The following is a 17,229-nucleotide window of genomic DNA, read 5'->3' on the forward strand; positions in this document are numbered from 1 at the left end:
GGGAGATTCGATATAGGCCGATAGTTTTTATATTTTCTGGGTCAAGGTTTGGCTTTTTCAAGAGAGGCTTTATTACTGCCACTTTTAGTGAGTTTGGTACACATCCGGTGGAAAGAGAGCCATTTATTATGTTCAACATAAGAGGGCCAAGCACAGGAAGCAGCTCTTTCAGTAGTTTAGTTGGAATAGGGTCCAGTATGCAGCTTGAAGGTTTAGAGGCCATGATTATTTTCATCATTGTGTCAAGAGATATAGTACTAAAACACTTGAGTGTCTCCCTTGATCCTAGGTCCTGGCAGAGTTGTGCAGACTCAGGACAACTGAGCTTTGGAGGAATACGTAGATTTAAAGAGGAGTCCATAATTTGCTTTCTAATGATCATGATCTTTTCCTTAAAGAAGTTCATGAATTTATTACTGCTGAAGTGAAAGCCATCCTCTCTTGGGGAAGGCTGCTTTTTAGTTAGCTTTGCGACAGTATCAAAAAGACATTTTGGATTGTTCTTATTTTCCTCAATTAGGTTTGAATAATAGAATGATCGAGCAGCAGTGAGGGCTCTTCAATACTGCACGGTACTGTCTTTCCAAGCTAGTCGGAAGACTTCCAGTTTGGTGTGGCGCCATTTCCGTTCCAATTTTCTGGAAGCTTGCTTCAGAGCTCGGGTATTTTCTGTATACCAGAGAGCTAGTTTCTTATGACAAATGTTTTTAGTTTTTAGGGGATTTTTGTCCTCTGACGTCCTTGGGTAGGCAGAGGGAGTCTGGAAGGGCATCAAGGAATCTTTGGGTTGTCTGAGAATTTATAGCACGACTTTTGATGCTCCTTGGTTGGGGTCTGAGCACATTATATGTTGCGATTGCAAACGTAATAAAATGGTGGTCCGATAGTCTAGGGTTATGAGGAAAAATATTAAGATCCACAACATGTATTCCATGGGACAAAACTAGGTCCAGAGTATGACTGTGGCAGTGAGTAGGTCCGGAGACATGTTGGACAAAACCCACTGAGTCGATGATGGCTACGAAAGTCTTTTGGAATGGGTCTGTGGACTTTTCCATGTGAATATTAAAGTCACCAAAAATTTGAATTTTATCTGCTATGACTACAAGGTCCGATAGGAATTCAGGGAACTCAGTGAGGAACGCTGTATATGCCCCAGGAGGCCTGTAAACAGCAGCTATAAAAAGTGATTGAGTAGGCTGCATAGATTTCATGACTAGAAGCTCAAAAGACGAAAACGTCGGGGGGTTTTTTGTAAATTGAAATTTGCTATCGTAAATGTTAGCAACACCTCCGCCTTTGCGGGATGCATGGGGGATATGGTCACTAGTGTAACCAGGAGGTGAGGCCTCATTTAACACAGTAAATTTATCAGGCTTAAGCCATGTTTCAGTCAGGCCAATCACATCAAGATTGTGATCAGTGATTAGTTCATTGACTATAACTGCCTTGGAAGTGAAGGATCTAACGTTAAGTAGCCCTATTTTGAGATGTGAGGTATCACGATCTCTTTCAATAATGGCAGGAATGGAGGTCTTTATTCTAGTGAGATTGCTAAGGCGAACACCGCCATGTTTAGTTTTGCCCAACCTAGGTCGAGGCACAGACACGGTCTCAATGGGAATAGCTGAGCTTACTACACTGACTGTGCTAGTGGCAGACTTCACTAAGCTGGCAAGCTGGCTAACAGCCTGCTGCCTGGCCTGCACCCTATTTCATTGTGGAGCTAAGGGAGTTAGATCTTATTCGTAGATAAGATTAGAGCACCCCTCCAGCTAGGATGGTGTCCGTCACTCCTCAACAGTCCAGGCTTGGTCCTGTTTGTGGGTGAGTCCCAGAAAGAGGGCCAATTATCTACAAATTCTATATTTTTGGAGGGGCAGAAAACAGTTTTCAACCAGCGATTGAGTTGTCAACTCATCATTAATAAATGATTCCTCCTCCAGTACACCAGACTTCTGAACACCAAGAAGAAGTTGGAGACTGACCTGGTGACAGTGCAAGGAGAGGTGGATGACATCATCCAGGAGGCCAGGAACGCAGAGGAGAAGACCAAGAAGCATATCACTGATGTGAATCCTCATAACGTGGCTTGTATGGTAGTCTACAACCCCAGGCAAACATCTGGGAGGACTCCCTTCTAGAGAATGTATGTATGATGATACACAATACAATCTGATTGTCCAATTTGTATTAGAAAGTCATATTTTTTATTCTGACCTGCATGCTACCTATTGTTCCAGGCGGCCATGACGGCTGAGGAGCTTAAGAAGGAGCATGACATCAGCTCTCACCTGGAGAGAATGAAGAACCTGGGGGTCACAATCAAGGACCTGCAGCATTGTTTGGATAAGGCTGAGAACCTGGCCGGGAAGGGTGGCAAGAAACAGCCCCAGAAACTGGAGAGCAGGGGGAGTTAGCAGTGATTCTGGCATTCAGAGTTTTATGTTCAATTGTAGCACATTATATCAAAGAACATAGCATTGCTCTGGCCGGTACAGATACCAAATAATATCTTAGTGATTATGATGGTTATGATGCCAAGTATAAAAGCCAGTATATATCATTTGATTGAGTATTGATTACACCTTCTCAAACATTGTGTCCATGTCCCCTGTGCTACAGGTGGGTGAGCTTGAGACTGAGGTGGAGACCGAGCAGAGAGGAGTTGTGGATGCTGTCAAGAGAGTCCGCAAGAATGAGCACAGAGTCAAGGAGCTCACCTACAAGGTAAGAGAAACACCTGCACACACTCTCACTCACTCACACACACACTCACACACACACACACACATGACTTGTGGGCTTTGACTATTCTCTCACACAGACTGAGAAAGATAAGAAAGTCGTCAGCAGACTGCAGGACCTGGTGGACAAGCTGCAGTTGGAAGTGAAGACCTACAGGAGGCAGGCTGGGGAAACAGTGAGTCACAGTAGACTTGCAGTCAAATACTCACTGTATAAGGAGAATCATTACATTGTTATTATCTGGTTTCCTACCTCCTTACCTCTTCTTGTATCCTCTTCCTCTCCCCCTCTCACTTTCTCCCCCTCCAAGGAGGAACCATCCAACTCCCACATGTCTAAGTTCAGGAAGGTGCAGCATAAGCTGGATGAGGCAGAGGAGCGTTGTGACATTACTGAGACCCAGGTTAACAAGCTCATGGCCAAGGGCCGCTATGCCGGACACGAACACATTACAGATCTGCTGTTACACCTAGGCTGCATTGGAAATGGTACCCTATACCCTGTATAGTGCACTCCCTTTGACCAGGACCCATAGGGCATGCGGTGCTATTTCAGACGCAGACCCAACACTCATGTCCAAATATATCATCATCATCATCCTCACCACTTGATGGTTCAGTGTATACAGGTTGATATTTACCTAATAACTTTATTGGAGCATAATGACTTAGAGGTCTCTGAGAAACCTATACTTAGAGAATATTGATGCAGTTTCTAATGTTAAAGAATATAAGACAACTCTTACTAAATGTATAAACGAAATTGAAAGCAAAGCTGAGCACAGAGGCTTACAAAGGAGTACCTTATCACATCCATTGTATTCTTTCAAGTGTTCATGTGTGGATGATGGATGAAAAGGATGATGTTGATCCCTTCTTTTCTCTTGTCACAGGCTATAGCAGCTGGAGCTGAATAAACAAGACTATCTCATTTTGTTTGTTTAATAAAAAGAATATGTTTTTTTCATGGGGATATTCAGACCCAACATTAAACATGTGTGGCCACACTAGTCTCCTTAGTGACCCTGTGGATTTATTACACCATGACACAGTACTATACCCAGAGCTTGAAACTAAATCACACCTCTCAACTAACTGAGAATACTGGAGTTGAACTATTACATATAGGCTTGAGCAAAACATCCAAAATGATCTGAACAATGAAGATCGCAAATGATCCATCAATTAGTAATTGTATAATTATAAACAAGAGATCTCATCACTCATGAAAGTGGTCCTCTGTAGCTCAGTTAGTAGAGCATGCTGCTTGAAATGCCAGAAGAGTGGTTTCGATTCCCACGACCACCCATACATGAAATGCATGACTGCAAGTCGCTTTGGATAAAAGCAGCTGCTAAATGGCATATATTATTATATTCTATATTATGTTAAAAAACATATTCTCTGTACAAGTTAAACATTTTTATTTATTACGTTCCAGACAGCAAACACTCTGAAATACTTGCAATGTACAGATTAAAAGACTCCAACTTTCTGACCTCACCTTGCAATTACATGACAAATAAGTACATGTATATTACACGTTTCACCCCAGTTAAACATCAAGCGATATTGGATACAGAGTCATCTAAAACTATACCAAAATATGATACCGGCTGACTGACTGTATGCCCACTGCATTTCATTTTTTTGGGGGGGCCCTTTATAATACAATTATATGTATACATACAGTGCATATCTGTAGTACGACCACATGGTTTGTATTGGAAAATGTGTTAGACATTAGCATTAGTGCTAATCATATCATAATGAAATAGTTTGCCTGTCAGCAGGCTGTGTTCCTAGTAACAGCAGGATGTTGTTGTGTGTTGTGAAGGAGGAGCAGAGCGAGGGTGAGTATGACCAGGATCAGGACATGTGATGATAAGTACCACTTCTTCATGTGACCGAGGAAGAGGAGCAGCCCAGTGGAGATTACAAACACTTGATTGTGTTCCACTCAATACTGGAGAAAAAACTCAGGAAAGAACTTTCTCTTCTCTCCTGTGGGTGTAGAGTGACTGCTATTATATATATTGAACTGAAGGTATGTATAACTTGTATTTTATTCATGTAAACTGTTTTGCAGATTTTCCTTCTGGCCCAATGTGATAATGTATTTTGTTCTATAAACAGCTGCCATCCGTCTTTGTGCAGACAGTTGTTGGTGATAAATTGCTTAAACGGTTTACTGGGCAAGTATTTCATTGGTTGGACTATACTGTATCACAGTGTACGGTAGGCCTAATCTAGTCGTTCTGTTCTATTACTATGCAGAGAATAATTCATATTAATAATCAAGAAAGTGAATCTTAAAGTAGTGAAGTTGCATACATTTTTTTTCATAATTAAAGTTGAAAAGTATTATTCTCAGGTAAACATATATGCATTGCACATCTGAGGTCAAAAGCTGATCATTGATAGATGTACCGTGGTGGCCATTTTCTTCCCAAGCATTCTCCAGAAATGATCTACCAATGAGCCACACCCAATGTTCAACTAGTAATCCCTGTTTGAATTAGATGTATTGATTACAATGTCTAAATGATAAGAATCAACAGAATACCCTGGGATAAATATTTAGCTACATAGACCTACAGTACAGTACTGAAGATGTCACTGTGGAAGATGTGTTAGTTCAGGGTCATAGTAATATACTGAATAAAAATATAAATGCAACATGCAACAATTTCAAAGATTATACTGAATTATAGTTCATATAAGAAAATCTGTCAATTGAAATGAATTCATTAGGCCCTGACCTCTGGATTTCACATGACTGGGCAGAAGCGCAGCCACTTTGCAGCCAGGCCCACCTGCTGGGGAGCCAGGCCCAGCCAATCAGAATGAGTTTCCCCCCACAAAAGGGCTTTATTATTTATTACCCCACCCCCCAGACGATACCACAGGTGAAGAAGCCGGATGTGAAGATCTTGGGCTGGTGTGGTTACACGTGGTCTGTGGTTGTGAGGCCGGTTGGACATTCTGCCAAATTCTCTAAAACTACGTTGGAGACAGCTTATGATCGAGAAATTAACATTCAATTATCTGGCTACATCTCTGGTAGACATTCCTGCAGTCAGCGACATTCCTGCACGACCCTCAAAACACGAGAGACATTTGTGGAATTGTGTTGTGTGACAAAACTGCAAAATTTAGAGTGTCCTTTTGTCCCCAGCTCAAGGTACACCTGAGTAATGATCATGCGGTTTAATCACTTCTTGAAATACCACAACTGTCAGGTGGATAGATTATCTTGGCAAAGGAGAAATACTCATTAACAGGGAAATGTGTGTACAAAATTTGAAGCAAATAAGCTTTTTGTGCCTATGGAAACTTTCTGGGATTTTCTTTTTCAGCTCATGAAACATGGGACCAACACTTTACATGTTGTGTTTAGATTTTTGTTCAGTGTACTAAAACACAGACTAAACACCACAGCTATTAATATATATGCATGCTGAAGAGATTGGATGTGATTATTTGAATCATATTCCCACTGGGACTATAGACATGACGCAAACAACTGCTGACATATCTGTAACAGTACAGGGAATACCCAGGAGAATAAAACATGAGAAAGAACAAGGCAGTGTTAAATACTAGGTTTTTACAGGGTAAATACCACAATGGATATGAAATGTTTATAATGCTGTTGTAGCACAAACCAGAGAGCTATTATTATATTATATTTTTCCTCCAGATGATGGATTAATGATAATAGCATTAGCAGACACTTTGAAAGCATAGATTAGGGTCTAACTATATTACATGACAAAACGTGATAGGGAATTTGAATAGGAATTTTGCCAGGATTTTTTTTTTCAGCCTTCCCTATAGGCTCCATTGAAAACAAAGTGCCTCTGATCTTACTGTAAAGAATTATGATTAAATATAAACTGAATGAATGGCTACTGAATGCTGCCACTCTCTCTGTTGCTAATTTAGACTGTCCAGCTTGTACCCTCCTGCAGTCAGGATGCAGACCATTCAGACTGTAGAGACCCAGGTGCCTTTCCTGAAGGAGAGCATCTTCACCACAGCGTTTAAAGACAGGAGGAAGAGTAGTGTGACTAACCTGCTCCGCAGACAGCAACAACAACAACATCATACTCACCAGCCGCTTCCGCCTTCTCTGGACGGGGAGGAGCCTTGCATTGAGCATGCTCGACTGGGTCGCTCATCCAGCAGCCCATTATGCAACAAAGCAGAGCGAGCAGATAGGAGCAGGGAGGGGGAGGGAGACAGTGAGTCTGTCAGCCTCCTCTCAGCAGCAGCATCCTCACAGCTGCTCCTGACACCGGCGAGCAGGCAGGGATTAGTGCTGAGCTCCCGGAGAACCAGTTCAGCAACCCATGAGAAGCAGCTCCAGCAGTATGGCCTGATCGCCAAGGGGGTCCGCCTGTTTAGGAACATGGGGAACCAAGAGGCCAAGCAGAGGAAGGCGGTAGGGGGAGACGCCCCCTGTGATGGGGGAGCCGAGGACAGGGAACCGGAGTGCTCCAATAAAGGCAAGAAATCCAAAGGGGCAGATGCCGGCAAGAAGAAATCCAAATTGGAATCCAAAAGCTCTGTGTTTTCCAGTATGCGGCTCAGGAAGAGTCTGTCGAAGGCGAAGGGGTTGTCCAAGGAGAATATCCTGGACAGCAAGGGGTCCCAGCTGGAGGAGACTGGTGGGGTCAACAGCAGCCTTTCGGCAGACGAGCTGGGAATGATGTCGGATGGTGAGCCAGAGCAAGGCCACTTGACAACATCGGGGCCAGAGGACGAGGGCCAGAGGATTAGTTCAGGATCAGACGGGGACCTCTACAGCTTCCACTCTGCTGCGGCTGATCATGAAGACCTGCTGTCGGACATCCAGCAGGCTATTAGGGAGCAGCATGGGATCTCTGACGGGGTCCTGGATAGGGTCACTGTCCCTTTGGCTGAGGGGGTCACTTTCCCCACATCTGATGGTGATGTTAAACCCCTAGTCCCTGACCCCACTGACCCACAGGATGTAGGCTCCACTCAGGGGCCAGACCTGAACAAGGGACAGGTGGATGAGATACCTGTTGTTACTGATACTGTAGGACCAGACCAAAGTGCTGAGCTTGGGCAGTCAGAGGCAGAGGGAGGTGTTGCATCTGGGGAGGAGTCAGATTTAGGTTCACCAAGTGACAGTGGCCCCTCCTCGGCTGCTCTTGACACCGAGAGGAGCAGTGGAAGCCCCCTGCCCAAAACCACCAGCACCTACAGCTTCCCAGACACCACCACCACATCCTATGAGAGCGCCGAGGAGCCCCAGGATGACCTGGAGAGTCCGGTGGTGACCTCCCAGCTGACTCAGAGCCAGAGCTTTGATGAGGGGGGTAGCACCATCGAGGGGGTCAGGTGCATCAGGTTGGGAACGACCTCAGGGTCACCCAGAAGTGTGAGTAACATGGACCTGACTGTGGAGAGGGAGGAGGGGGACAGGGGGAGAGACTTCCGGTCTATGAGCAGAAGGAAGAGTAGCTATTCTGTCTCTTTGCTGACGGCTGACAGTTCCAAAAGAGCCCTTTCCAGAAGGACGTCCTCCACCTCCTCCACTGTCAAGCCCTATCCTCCCATCCACCCTTCCTACGTGAAGACCACCACCAGGCAGTTGACATCCCCCATAGGCTCTCCCAGCCAGAGCCCCCTTATCCCCCGTAGGATGGGGCCAGGCTCTGGGGCAGGGTATGGGAGCCACAAGGCCCAGGTGTGGAGGACCACCAGGCAAAGGTCCTGCAGTATCGCCGGGCCTCTCAGTCATTCTGCAGACTGGACCAAGGATCTGGAAGGCCTCAGAGCTAGGCATGAGGACGCCGCTGACCTCCAGGAGCATGGGGGGTCAGAGAGAGGCATCCCAGGGGCTAGTCTGACCCTAAGCACCAGACGACGCCTCTCAGGTGTCCAGAACACCACCACAGGGCCATATCAAGATGTCTTCTCTGGTAAGTGACTGAGCATAGAGGTGCTAAATGAGTTACAGGGTAACATTGGCATAAATGGGGTAAATATGTTGGTTAGATAATAATCTAGGCCTATTATGGCTGGGAATCCATGGAAGGTTGGTTGTAAGCCATCATTTTGGGCTTTTAGCCTTTTTGCCAAACAGGGATTATGTGAGTGTGTAATGATAATGTGTGTAATGTGAATGTGTATTGATAATTATCATCATGTAAAATTACAATAACCATTGTGTATTTATAAATATAGGACCAATAGATATAAATATATTTCTATTAAACATCACATCATGTAATGTAATGATACCGTATATTGAATTTGAATATCAACCACTGTAAGAACATACTGTGCTGTACCTTATCGAACAATATGTTGACATGGATATCCTCCTCAGTATTAGTAGGCTACAGAAGGCTGATGGTCTGGGGCTCAGCTGTTTCAGCTCTCTGCTCCTGCAGCAGTGCTGATTGTGAAAATGATCACTCACCCATGGCAATTCCGTTCTCTGCCCAACTGTCTGAGAGGGCTACACACACCCACACTCACAGAACGTTTGTATTACTTTTTAACTCTGCATTGTTGGGAAAGGGCTCATAAGTAAGCATTTCAGGGTAAAGTCTGTGATAAATCAAATTTGATTGAACCTCTTCACATTTGCACAGCTGAACTGCAGCTAGATATTCAGAACATTCCTTGATACAGTGGTAGGTTGCTGTCTTGCCCAGGATTGAGCTGCCAAACTTGATTATCAGTTTATCATTTTATCAACCAGACCATCTTGTTATCCCGTCTGGCCCTGGTTTGCCTCAGCTATTGGAGCACTCAGTCATGTGACATGGATCTGTTTTGGAGAATATCAATAGGGACAGGGGTCACTTCTCTTTACACTGAGGGGAAGGAGATTCTTTGCTGGTGCTGTTGTTGTTTGTGTTCATCTTTGTCACACTTTAAAGGCAACAAAAATACCGTTTCTTTGGATAAGGTTGTTCATCATCATACTGTACGTGTATCTAAAACAGTGTTGGCTATTGAACAGAGAGCAACGTCGCATTTTAACAATCATTTGGATTTCTTCATGTTCTTTAATCACACTGCTTAGATAAGCCTACAATAGCTTTGAACTATCCTTACCTGATCATAATCTAAATAACATCCATTGCAAGGACAAGAACAAGTTTTGTATTGCTAAACGTTATTTTTTCTACCTCGTAAACAAGAGACAATCGTAAACACAACGCTGAAAAAACCTACTTTGCAGCGTCGTGCGGCGTTAATTTAGATTTCTTCGTTATTAGTGCTAAGTAATTGACCTTTGGCATTATTTTCTGCTGGCTCACGTATTCTAGCTAATTCAAGTCATAACACGCATATAATAGCATTATACATGATTAGTTTGAGTGTTTTAATTGAATCTCCTGCCAGTAGAACATGGATCAGTAGAGGAATAGGTCTACGTCTCCCCACCAAAGCTCCTCTGGTCACATTGCCTTGTGACCTCTCTGGATTAGAAAACCAGGCCTTCCCTTGCTCTGTCTAGGCCATCCCTTTCATAACATACACAGCTGAGCAACGTGGTAGGATTATTCCTCCCCGCCTCCTATGACTCAATGACCAGGATGGTTTTGATAAATATTGTTCTTTTGATGGTAGCCTAGAGTACTGTGTAAATGCCAGCTGTTAATGTGAAGGTTAAGCCATGGCATTTGCAGAAAGCACCTTCCATCATGTGATTTCTAAGAAGGTGCCCTTTTTTGGCCACCTCAGGACCAATAGATGTTGCACAGAGAAGTTGAAAACACAGTATTTATAAAATAATAGTAGTAACACAATGCTGTTTTGAAGTACTACATCTAGCTAACATATCAATGTATAATGTTTGTTTTTAAAAACTGGGTGGTTCGAGCCCTGAATGCTGATTGGCTGAAAGCTGTGGCATATGAGACAATATACCACGGGTATGACAAAACATGTATTTTTACTGTTCTAATTATGTTTGTAACATAAGGGGGTGGGGTATATGGCAAATATACCATGGTTAAGGGCTGTTCTTAGCCACAACGCAGCACAGAATGCCTGGATACAGCCCATAGCCGTGGTGTATTGGCCATATACCACAAACCCCCAAGATGCATTCAGGGCTCGAACCACCCAGTTTATAAACATTATACAGTGATACGTTAGCTACTTAGTGATAGCTAATACCAGCCATATACATTTTTTCTCCAGCATTTTCTATAATGATGTAGATTAGAAGTTTGAAACTGCTTGCACTTGTAGGTGCCAATTATCGAAACTGCTTGCACTTGTAGGTGCCAATTATCGAAACTGCTTGCTCTTGTAGGTGTCAATTATCAAAACTGCTTGCTCTTGTAGGTGCCAATTATCGAAACTGCTTGCACTTGTAGGTGCCAATTATCGAAACTGCTTAGATGCCAATTATCGAAACTGCTTGCACTCGTAGGTGTCAATTATTGAAGCTGCTTGCACATGTAGATGTAGGTGTTAATTATCTTGTCTGAATCTGTGATCTACCATCTCACTCTCTATCTGTAGATCTTTGAACGTTAAATGTTTCTCTCTTCATTTTACATCTGTGTATCTCAATCAATTACAAAAATCCCTCTGCTGTCTCATCAATATCCTCTGCAGTATCTGTTTCTTCATAATGGTGTGTCTTCCCCAGATCTATTTTATGAATGTCTCTCTCTCTCTTTCTTTCTTTCTTTTTTCTTTCTTTCTTTCTCTCTGTCACTGTCTCTCTGTCTCTGTTACTGTCTCTCTCCCTCTCTCTCTTCCTCTCTGTCTCTCCCTCCCTCTCTGTCTCTCTCTCTCTCTCTTTCTCTTCCTTAGGACACACCCTGTTGGAGCGTCTATGTCTGCAGCCGCAGGGGAAGGGAGTGACGGAGGAGGAGGCGGAGAGGTTGTGTTGTCGTATGTTGGGCCTGGGGCTGCTGCAGCCCCTCAGTGACTGTTTCAGAGAGCAGCATGAAGACATTGTCACTCCAGCCACAGTCACCTTTAATGTGAGAACCAACCCTTTATTTACTAACATTGTTTCACTGCTGTCGTATCAACAAATATCACACTGATCAAAGTCTGATCGCCTGAACTGGCTAGTATCACTCACTGGATGATAGTTTATTATGAACACATTTATTCAAACAAATGTATTCTGGGTTATGTATCAAATATCCACCATCTCCCTCCCTATACTCTATCTCCATATCTGGATGTTTTTATATTTGAGCATTTCCTCATGTTTGCAACAGTTCTCATGGTCAGCCTAACCATATGAAACTGATTTCATAAATGTTTAAATCCTTTTCCCAGTAACGCTTCACTCGGACGTAATCTCATGTTTGTGTGGTTATAATTTTCCAAGCAAAGTTCGTTGAGCGCGCTGTCAGTGCCATTTTTATCACATGCCCCTTGCAGCTGAATCCACTCAGCTGTAAGGTTCTTAGTCTGAGGATTTAAATATAGATTTCACGGCTTAGTAATTTTTCATAACTAGAAAAAAATTATATTGCGTGTACATGCAATCGTGTGTATGTGTATGTGTGTGTGTGTGGGGGGGGGGGTTGCTTCCTGTTGCAGTATCTCCGTAGGGACTGAACATTGTGTCGTGAGGCAATGGGTTGTCATGTTTCCTTTCTTGATGTGCCATGTGATCAGAGCTGCTTTTCTTTTGCTCAGCCACCAAAGCAGATTTGTGTCTGAACAGATGAGCGTTTGTCTCTGGCTGCGCTGTGCACCTCCCCCCTTAGATACACTCACATACATAAACACACTGTCACAAACACTCAGTTATAACATGCACACAAAATCACATAGAGATACAGTATGCACACACACACACACACACGCATGCCTTATAAACAGTCACTCTGTGACACACACACATCTGCTTGCGTAGACCATCTGCTGACTGCGTTGCATAAGAGCCCCACGTGCCCAGGGCTCAGGCTGCTCTTGAGAAGGCTCACTGTGGCTGTGTTGGTTCGCGCATGTCATCCCCTTTCACTGTCTCTACCTGGGGTTGGACCCGCAACCCTGCATTATTCAGCTTGACTAGAGTCAACCTCTAACCGTGTCTATTGACAACGCTGCTCTCCTCCCTCACCTGTTCTCCTCCCTCACCCGCTGTCCTCCCTCACCAGCTGTCCTCCCTCACCCTTTTTTCTCTCTCTCACTCAATCTCTTGCCCTGTTTTATTTTCCTCTCCCATTTTTGTGATGCTACTCTTTCATCTTCACTCTCATTCCTATCGCTCTCTCTCACTCTTTTTCTCTCTTTCATCTTCACTCTCATTCCTATCTCTCTCTCTTCCTCTCTTTCTCTCTCTCTACTTCCTCTCTCTCTCTCTTTCATCTTCACTCTCATTCCTATCTCTCTCTTTCTCTCTCTCTATCTACTTCCTCCCCCTCTCTCTCTCTCTCTCTCATTCCTGTCTCTCTCTCTTCCTCCCTCCCTCTCTTTCTCTGTCCTCACTGTCCTCTCCCCTGTAAAAGTAGACAGCCTTTTTTGACTCCCTGAGATCTAATCACTCACTATAGTGCCACTATCATGAATCAGCATTGTCTCTATGGGGAAAATATTGTCGATGTGATAGAGTAGAGGGCTATGACAGGTTCTGACCATGTTTTTGTCTCTGTCTGTACTGTAGTTATGATTCTGTCTCCAGCTCAAACTGGAGTTCTGGTTAAGGTTTTGTTCTGGCATTGACTTCACAGAGAAAACAACGCCTCAGGCGAGCTCACAGACTGGAACAGAATGAATATGTGCTACGTAAAGTGTAGACACCCACTCATACACACGCATACAGTACACACAAACACACACACTTGACATGCACAGTGTTGGAATGGCTTGATATTCTTACATAAATGGATAGCTATTATGTAGAGGTCTGTAAATTATTTTATTGATTTACAATATATTTAGATTCAGACTTAATTGGGCCCTTAGAATTGCCCAATTGCATGTATTCAATATCATATTACCGTGCCGTGCTGAAACTGCTTGCTGCAATGGAATCATTCACAGCCATTTCCCAGGAAAAAAATGTGCTCAGTTGATAAGTAATAAGCTCTCATGCATTAAGCTGAACTAATGGAATATACACGGTAACAAGCTGAGTTTCCATATCTCAGATTAATAAGATTGGCTTTCTTTTGGCTTCTCGCAATGTTCTACATGTTCCACTGTACAATAGGGAGTCTTGTGCTAAGCAAACACTGTACCTTAGCTCACTTAGGAAAAGTGGACATTTTTATTGGTTCGATTAGTACAGTGAAAGCCCTCTCTGTTTAGCCAGTGTTGGTTGATGTCCTCTGAATCAACAGAGGGCTTTACATAGGTTGCTTTATTGATATATTCCTTGGAGTAAAATGTGATTAAATATGAAGGGAGTTCCTGTTTCTCTGTCAGCTATTTACTGTATGTTAAATAGCTGTCTGGCTTTTTTTGCACTGCCCTGTTTTGGCCTTTATTTGTGTGTATAAGTAAACCAAATAAATATAATTAAACTGAAAATGATGTAGGTCAAATGTCCCAGTTATATTTGCCTGGTTATTATATGGTGTTACTATATCTTGTGAATAAAATTCTGTAAAAATACATACTAACATGATCATTGTTTGTTTTCCCTCCCCCAGGAGGACCAGCTGTATACGTGGACCACCTTCGGCCTGCCCTCCCACCTCTGGGAACCCCATGAAGGCCGTACACCAGGCCGCATCCAGGCCCTGTGGCCCCCTCCACAACCAGCTCAGGTATGTTTTCAGCACTGTGTGTTTTATGTAGTGTACCACACCAAGCAGATGAGTTCCAGAGGAGAACATTTATTCAAATAGTGTGACATTGAAAATGTTGCGTCAACTTCAACCGAATGGAAAATGACTGTGTGCCTCAGGAGGACAACAGATCTTTCTGTTTGCTATTACAACTGGAAGGGAATGAACACCCAGACATGTTTTGTTACAATACTGTCCTCTTGTGGTTATATTTTGTATATTTTGTATAATGACAGCCGATGAGGATATTACTCCTGTTCTTCCAACAGAGGTCAGGCTTGGCTTGAATTCATACGATAACTTTCATAGTTCATTGTCAGAAGCAGGTTAACTTAATATCCTGTCGAGCTCCTAACCTTGTAATGGTCTCCTGAACGTCACTCAGAAAGACTCGGACTGCAAAGTCAACACAAACTGTAGTATGCATAGACATGGGTGTTGTGATGTGCATCTAACTCTGGGCTCTGCACTCTACACATGGCCTCTTTGAAGATCATGGAGACTTTGATCATCTCATGGGTCAAGTCTTTGAAGTCTCCCCATCAATGTTCTAACTACCCAGGTGCTGGAAGCCTGGAGTCTAGACATGTGGTCTTCCCTGACCTGACCCTGATCATGAACCTGACCCTCACTTTACCCTGACCTATAACCCTGAAACCAAACACCCTCAGTTGTGGGTGTTTGTTTACCCTTATTCACTCAGGTTGTGGCATCTACTAGGTTTGAAGTCTGAGGAATTGTTCAAAATATTGCTTTTTTGTAAGCATGTATTTTTTGGTAAAAATGTGCTTCTTCTATAGAAATAGGTCCTACCTCTCGCTAAATAGTAGAAACCAAATTATTTAGTCAATGTTCCTAACGGTCCTAGACTATAATGACATCATCTATATGAACGCAGCTGCCACTTCATTAAAGAAGTTAGATGCCGTTTATCATTGCCCACTGTGCTTTACTAAGGGCGACAGTTTTAGTACTCATTACTGCATTATCTACCAGAAAGTCTGTTGGCCCTCTTTGATGTCACGTAGGTTGATACATTGCTATGTTTTCATTTATTAAGCCCTTTTAGAAAAAGTCCCACGGTACCTAACATCTTTACTAAACTTTAGACATACAAGTTACCACACCCGCTCTCAGGGATGGCTAACTCTGGAAATTCCTTTGGTCTCTACTGAGTTAGGTAAATAGCTTTTAGTTTTGTTGCACTTTATTTGTGCAACAGTCTTCAAAATGTTCTTAAATGTGATGTTCTGGTACCTCTAGGGCAATTCAGAAAGTTGATGAATGTGTTAGTTTTTTATGACAGTTTTTTTCTTTCTGCTTGCATGTTGTATTTGGATGTGGGTAATGGTCTCAGTATGACTCCCTGATGAAATAAAGGTATAATAAATAGTAAACTTAAAAAGCACATTCCTTGAAAAGTGTTAATGGCTTGACTGTTTACATCCTTCAAAAAGGGCTTCAAACATCACTTTATGTAATATTCAAATGTACAACGTTCTATATTTTATTGCTTCTGCTTGAAAAGTGGTCTGAAATCCTTTTTTCGTGACAGATTTCGTCAAAGTCCGGGAATCTGTCGCAAGAGAACAATGGCAGGGATATTACAGGGCTGGAGCAGACCATTAATGACTTGAGGATAAAGATTGCAGCACTGGAAATCCAGCATGCATCTCTGGAGATGGAGATCGACTCTAAGAAGAGTGGGGATGGGGACAATACTGTGGCCTTGGGGGGTATCAGCCTCACAGGAAGGAAGGGGATCGAGGTTTCCGTACAGACATCCCCTTTGGAGGAGCCCTTTAGATTTGAAGTGCCTTTCAGGGGAGGGTCAATCCCCTCCTCAGCCTCTGTCCCAGCGATCTCCTCCTCCTCCCTCCCCAAACCTGAGTTTGTCTGTACCTGCCAACAGCAGCAGCAGAGTGGTACCCAGCCCCCACCTCCTCCCACCCCAGGTATACCCCCTCCTCCTCCTCCTCCTCCTCCCCCTCCTCCTCTACCTCAGCTCTCTGGAGGGCCCCCACCACCTCCACCCCCACCCCCTCTCCCTGGTGGGGCTGGTCCTCCTCCTCCACCCCCTCCTCCTCCTTTACCAGGTATGGGCGGATCCTATCCGCCACCTCCACCCCCTCCCCTGCCAGGCTTTGGACCTCCACCTCCACCCCCACCACCAGGTATGGGCCCCCCTCCTCCGCCCCCACCCCCCGGCGGTGGACCTCCACCTCCCCCAGGCTTTGGCCCTCCTCCCCCTCCCGGTGGATTCATGGCCCCCATGGCCCAGGAGGCTGGCCCTCAGAAGGCACCCATTGAGCCCCCCAAGCCCATGAAGCCTCTCTACTGGACCAGGATCCAGCTGCATGCTAAAAAGTAATTACTAGTCCACTTTAGTCCAATGACTGTTCATACATATACAATATGTTTATCCAAAGCTTCCTGTTTAACTACAGTATATGAGATATTCATAAACATAACGCATGAATGAGAACGTATGTAAAAGATAGAGATAGATCATTGACATTCATGGAGGCTATAGAATGGGTTTTCTACTGAAGATAATGATCAGCCTTGTAAACCAATGCTACACAGATGGTAACCCAGTCTAAAATCTGAGAAAGATGTGGGGAAAGAGTTTGGTGAGATGTTGTTTGAGTTGAAACAGATGTTGAGATGTGCTTTGCAGTGTTGGGGAAGCTTCTCTGAAATCATACTTTCCC

The 17,229-nt window shown here is 43.8% G+C and overlaps 2 protein-coding genes across 2 annotated transcripts in view; both read left to right on the top strand.

Annotated features, from left to right (window-relative positions):
- Nucleotides 1-2,195: 2,195 nt before the first annotated feature.
- On the top strand, nt 2,196-4,403 carry LOC106577080 (paramyosin). The gene is made up of 3 exons (XM_045700893.2): nt 2,196-2,730; nt 2,828-2,923; nt 3,059-4,403. The coding sequence occupies exons 1-3, from the start codon at nt 2,608-2,610 to the stop codon at nt 3,254-3,256; spliced, it is 417 nt and encodes a 138-aa protein (XP_045556849.1). The 5' UTR covers nt 2,196-2,607; the 3' UTR covers nt 3,257-4,403.
- A 2,179-nt stretch (nt 4,404-6,582) lies between these two features.
- fmn2a (formin 2a) overlaps nt 6,583-17,229 on the top strand; it is a 43,723-nt gene continuing 33,076 nt past the window's right edge. The window contains exons 1-4 of the mRNA XM_082965460.1: nt 6,583-8,704; nt 11,571-11,743; nt 14,378-14,494; nt 16,071-16,882. Coding sequence (XP_082821586.1) covers nt 6,727-8,704; nt 11,571-11,743; nt 14,378-14,494; nt 16,071-16,882 — 3,080 coding nt within the window. The 5' untranslated portion in view covers nt 6,583-6,726. The remainder of the gene's footprint in view (nt 8,705-11,570; nt 11,744-14,377; nt 14,495-16,070; nt 16,883-17,229) is intronic.

This window comes from Salmo salar, chromosome 18 (genome assembly GCF_965601325.2).
Source record: "Salmo salar chromosome 18, fSalSal1, whole genome shotgun sequence".
Taxonomy (NCBI): Eukaryota; Metazoa; Chordata; class Actinopteri; order Salmoniformes; family Salmonidae; genus Salmo; species Salmo salar.

Bases quoted from the DNA above. Each gene is read 5' to 3' on its own strand.
- LOC106577080 (XM_045700893.2), top strand. From the start codon at position 2,608: ATGTCCCCTGTGCTACAGGTGGGTGAGCTTGAGACTGAGGTGGAGACC. The intron at 2,731-2,827 runs GTAAGAGAAACA...TCTCTCACACAG, and splicing joins TCAAGGAGCTCACCTACAAG to ACTGAGAAAGATAAGAAAGT. The intron at 2,924-3,058 runs GTGAGTCACAGT...TCCCCCTCCAAG, and splicing joins GGAGGCAGGCTGGGGAAACA to GAGGAACCATCCAACTCCCA.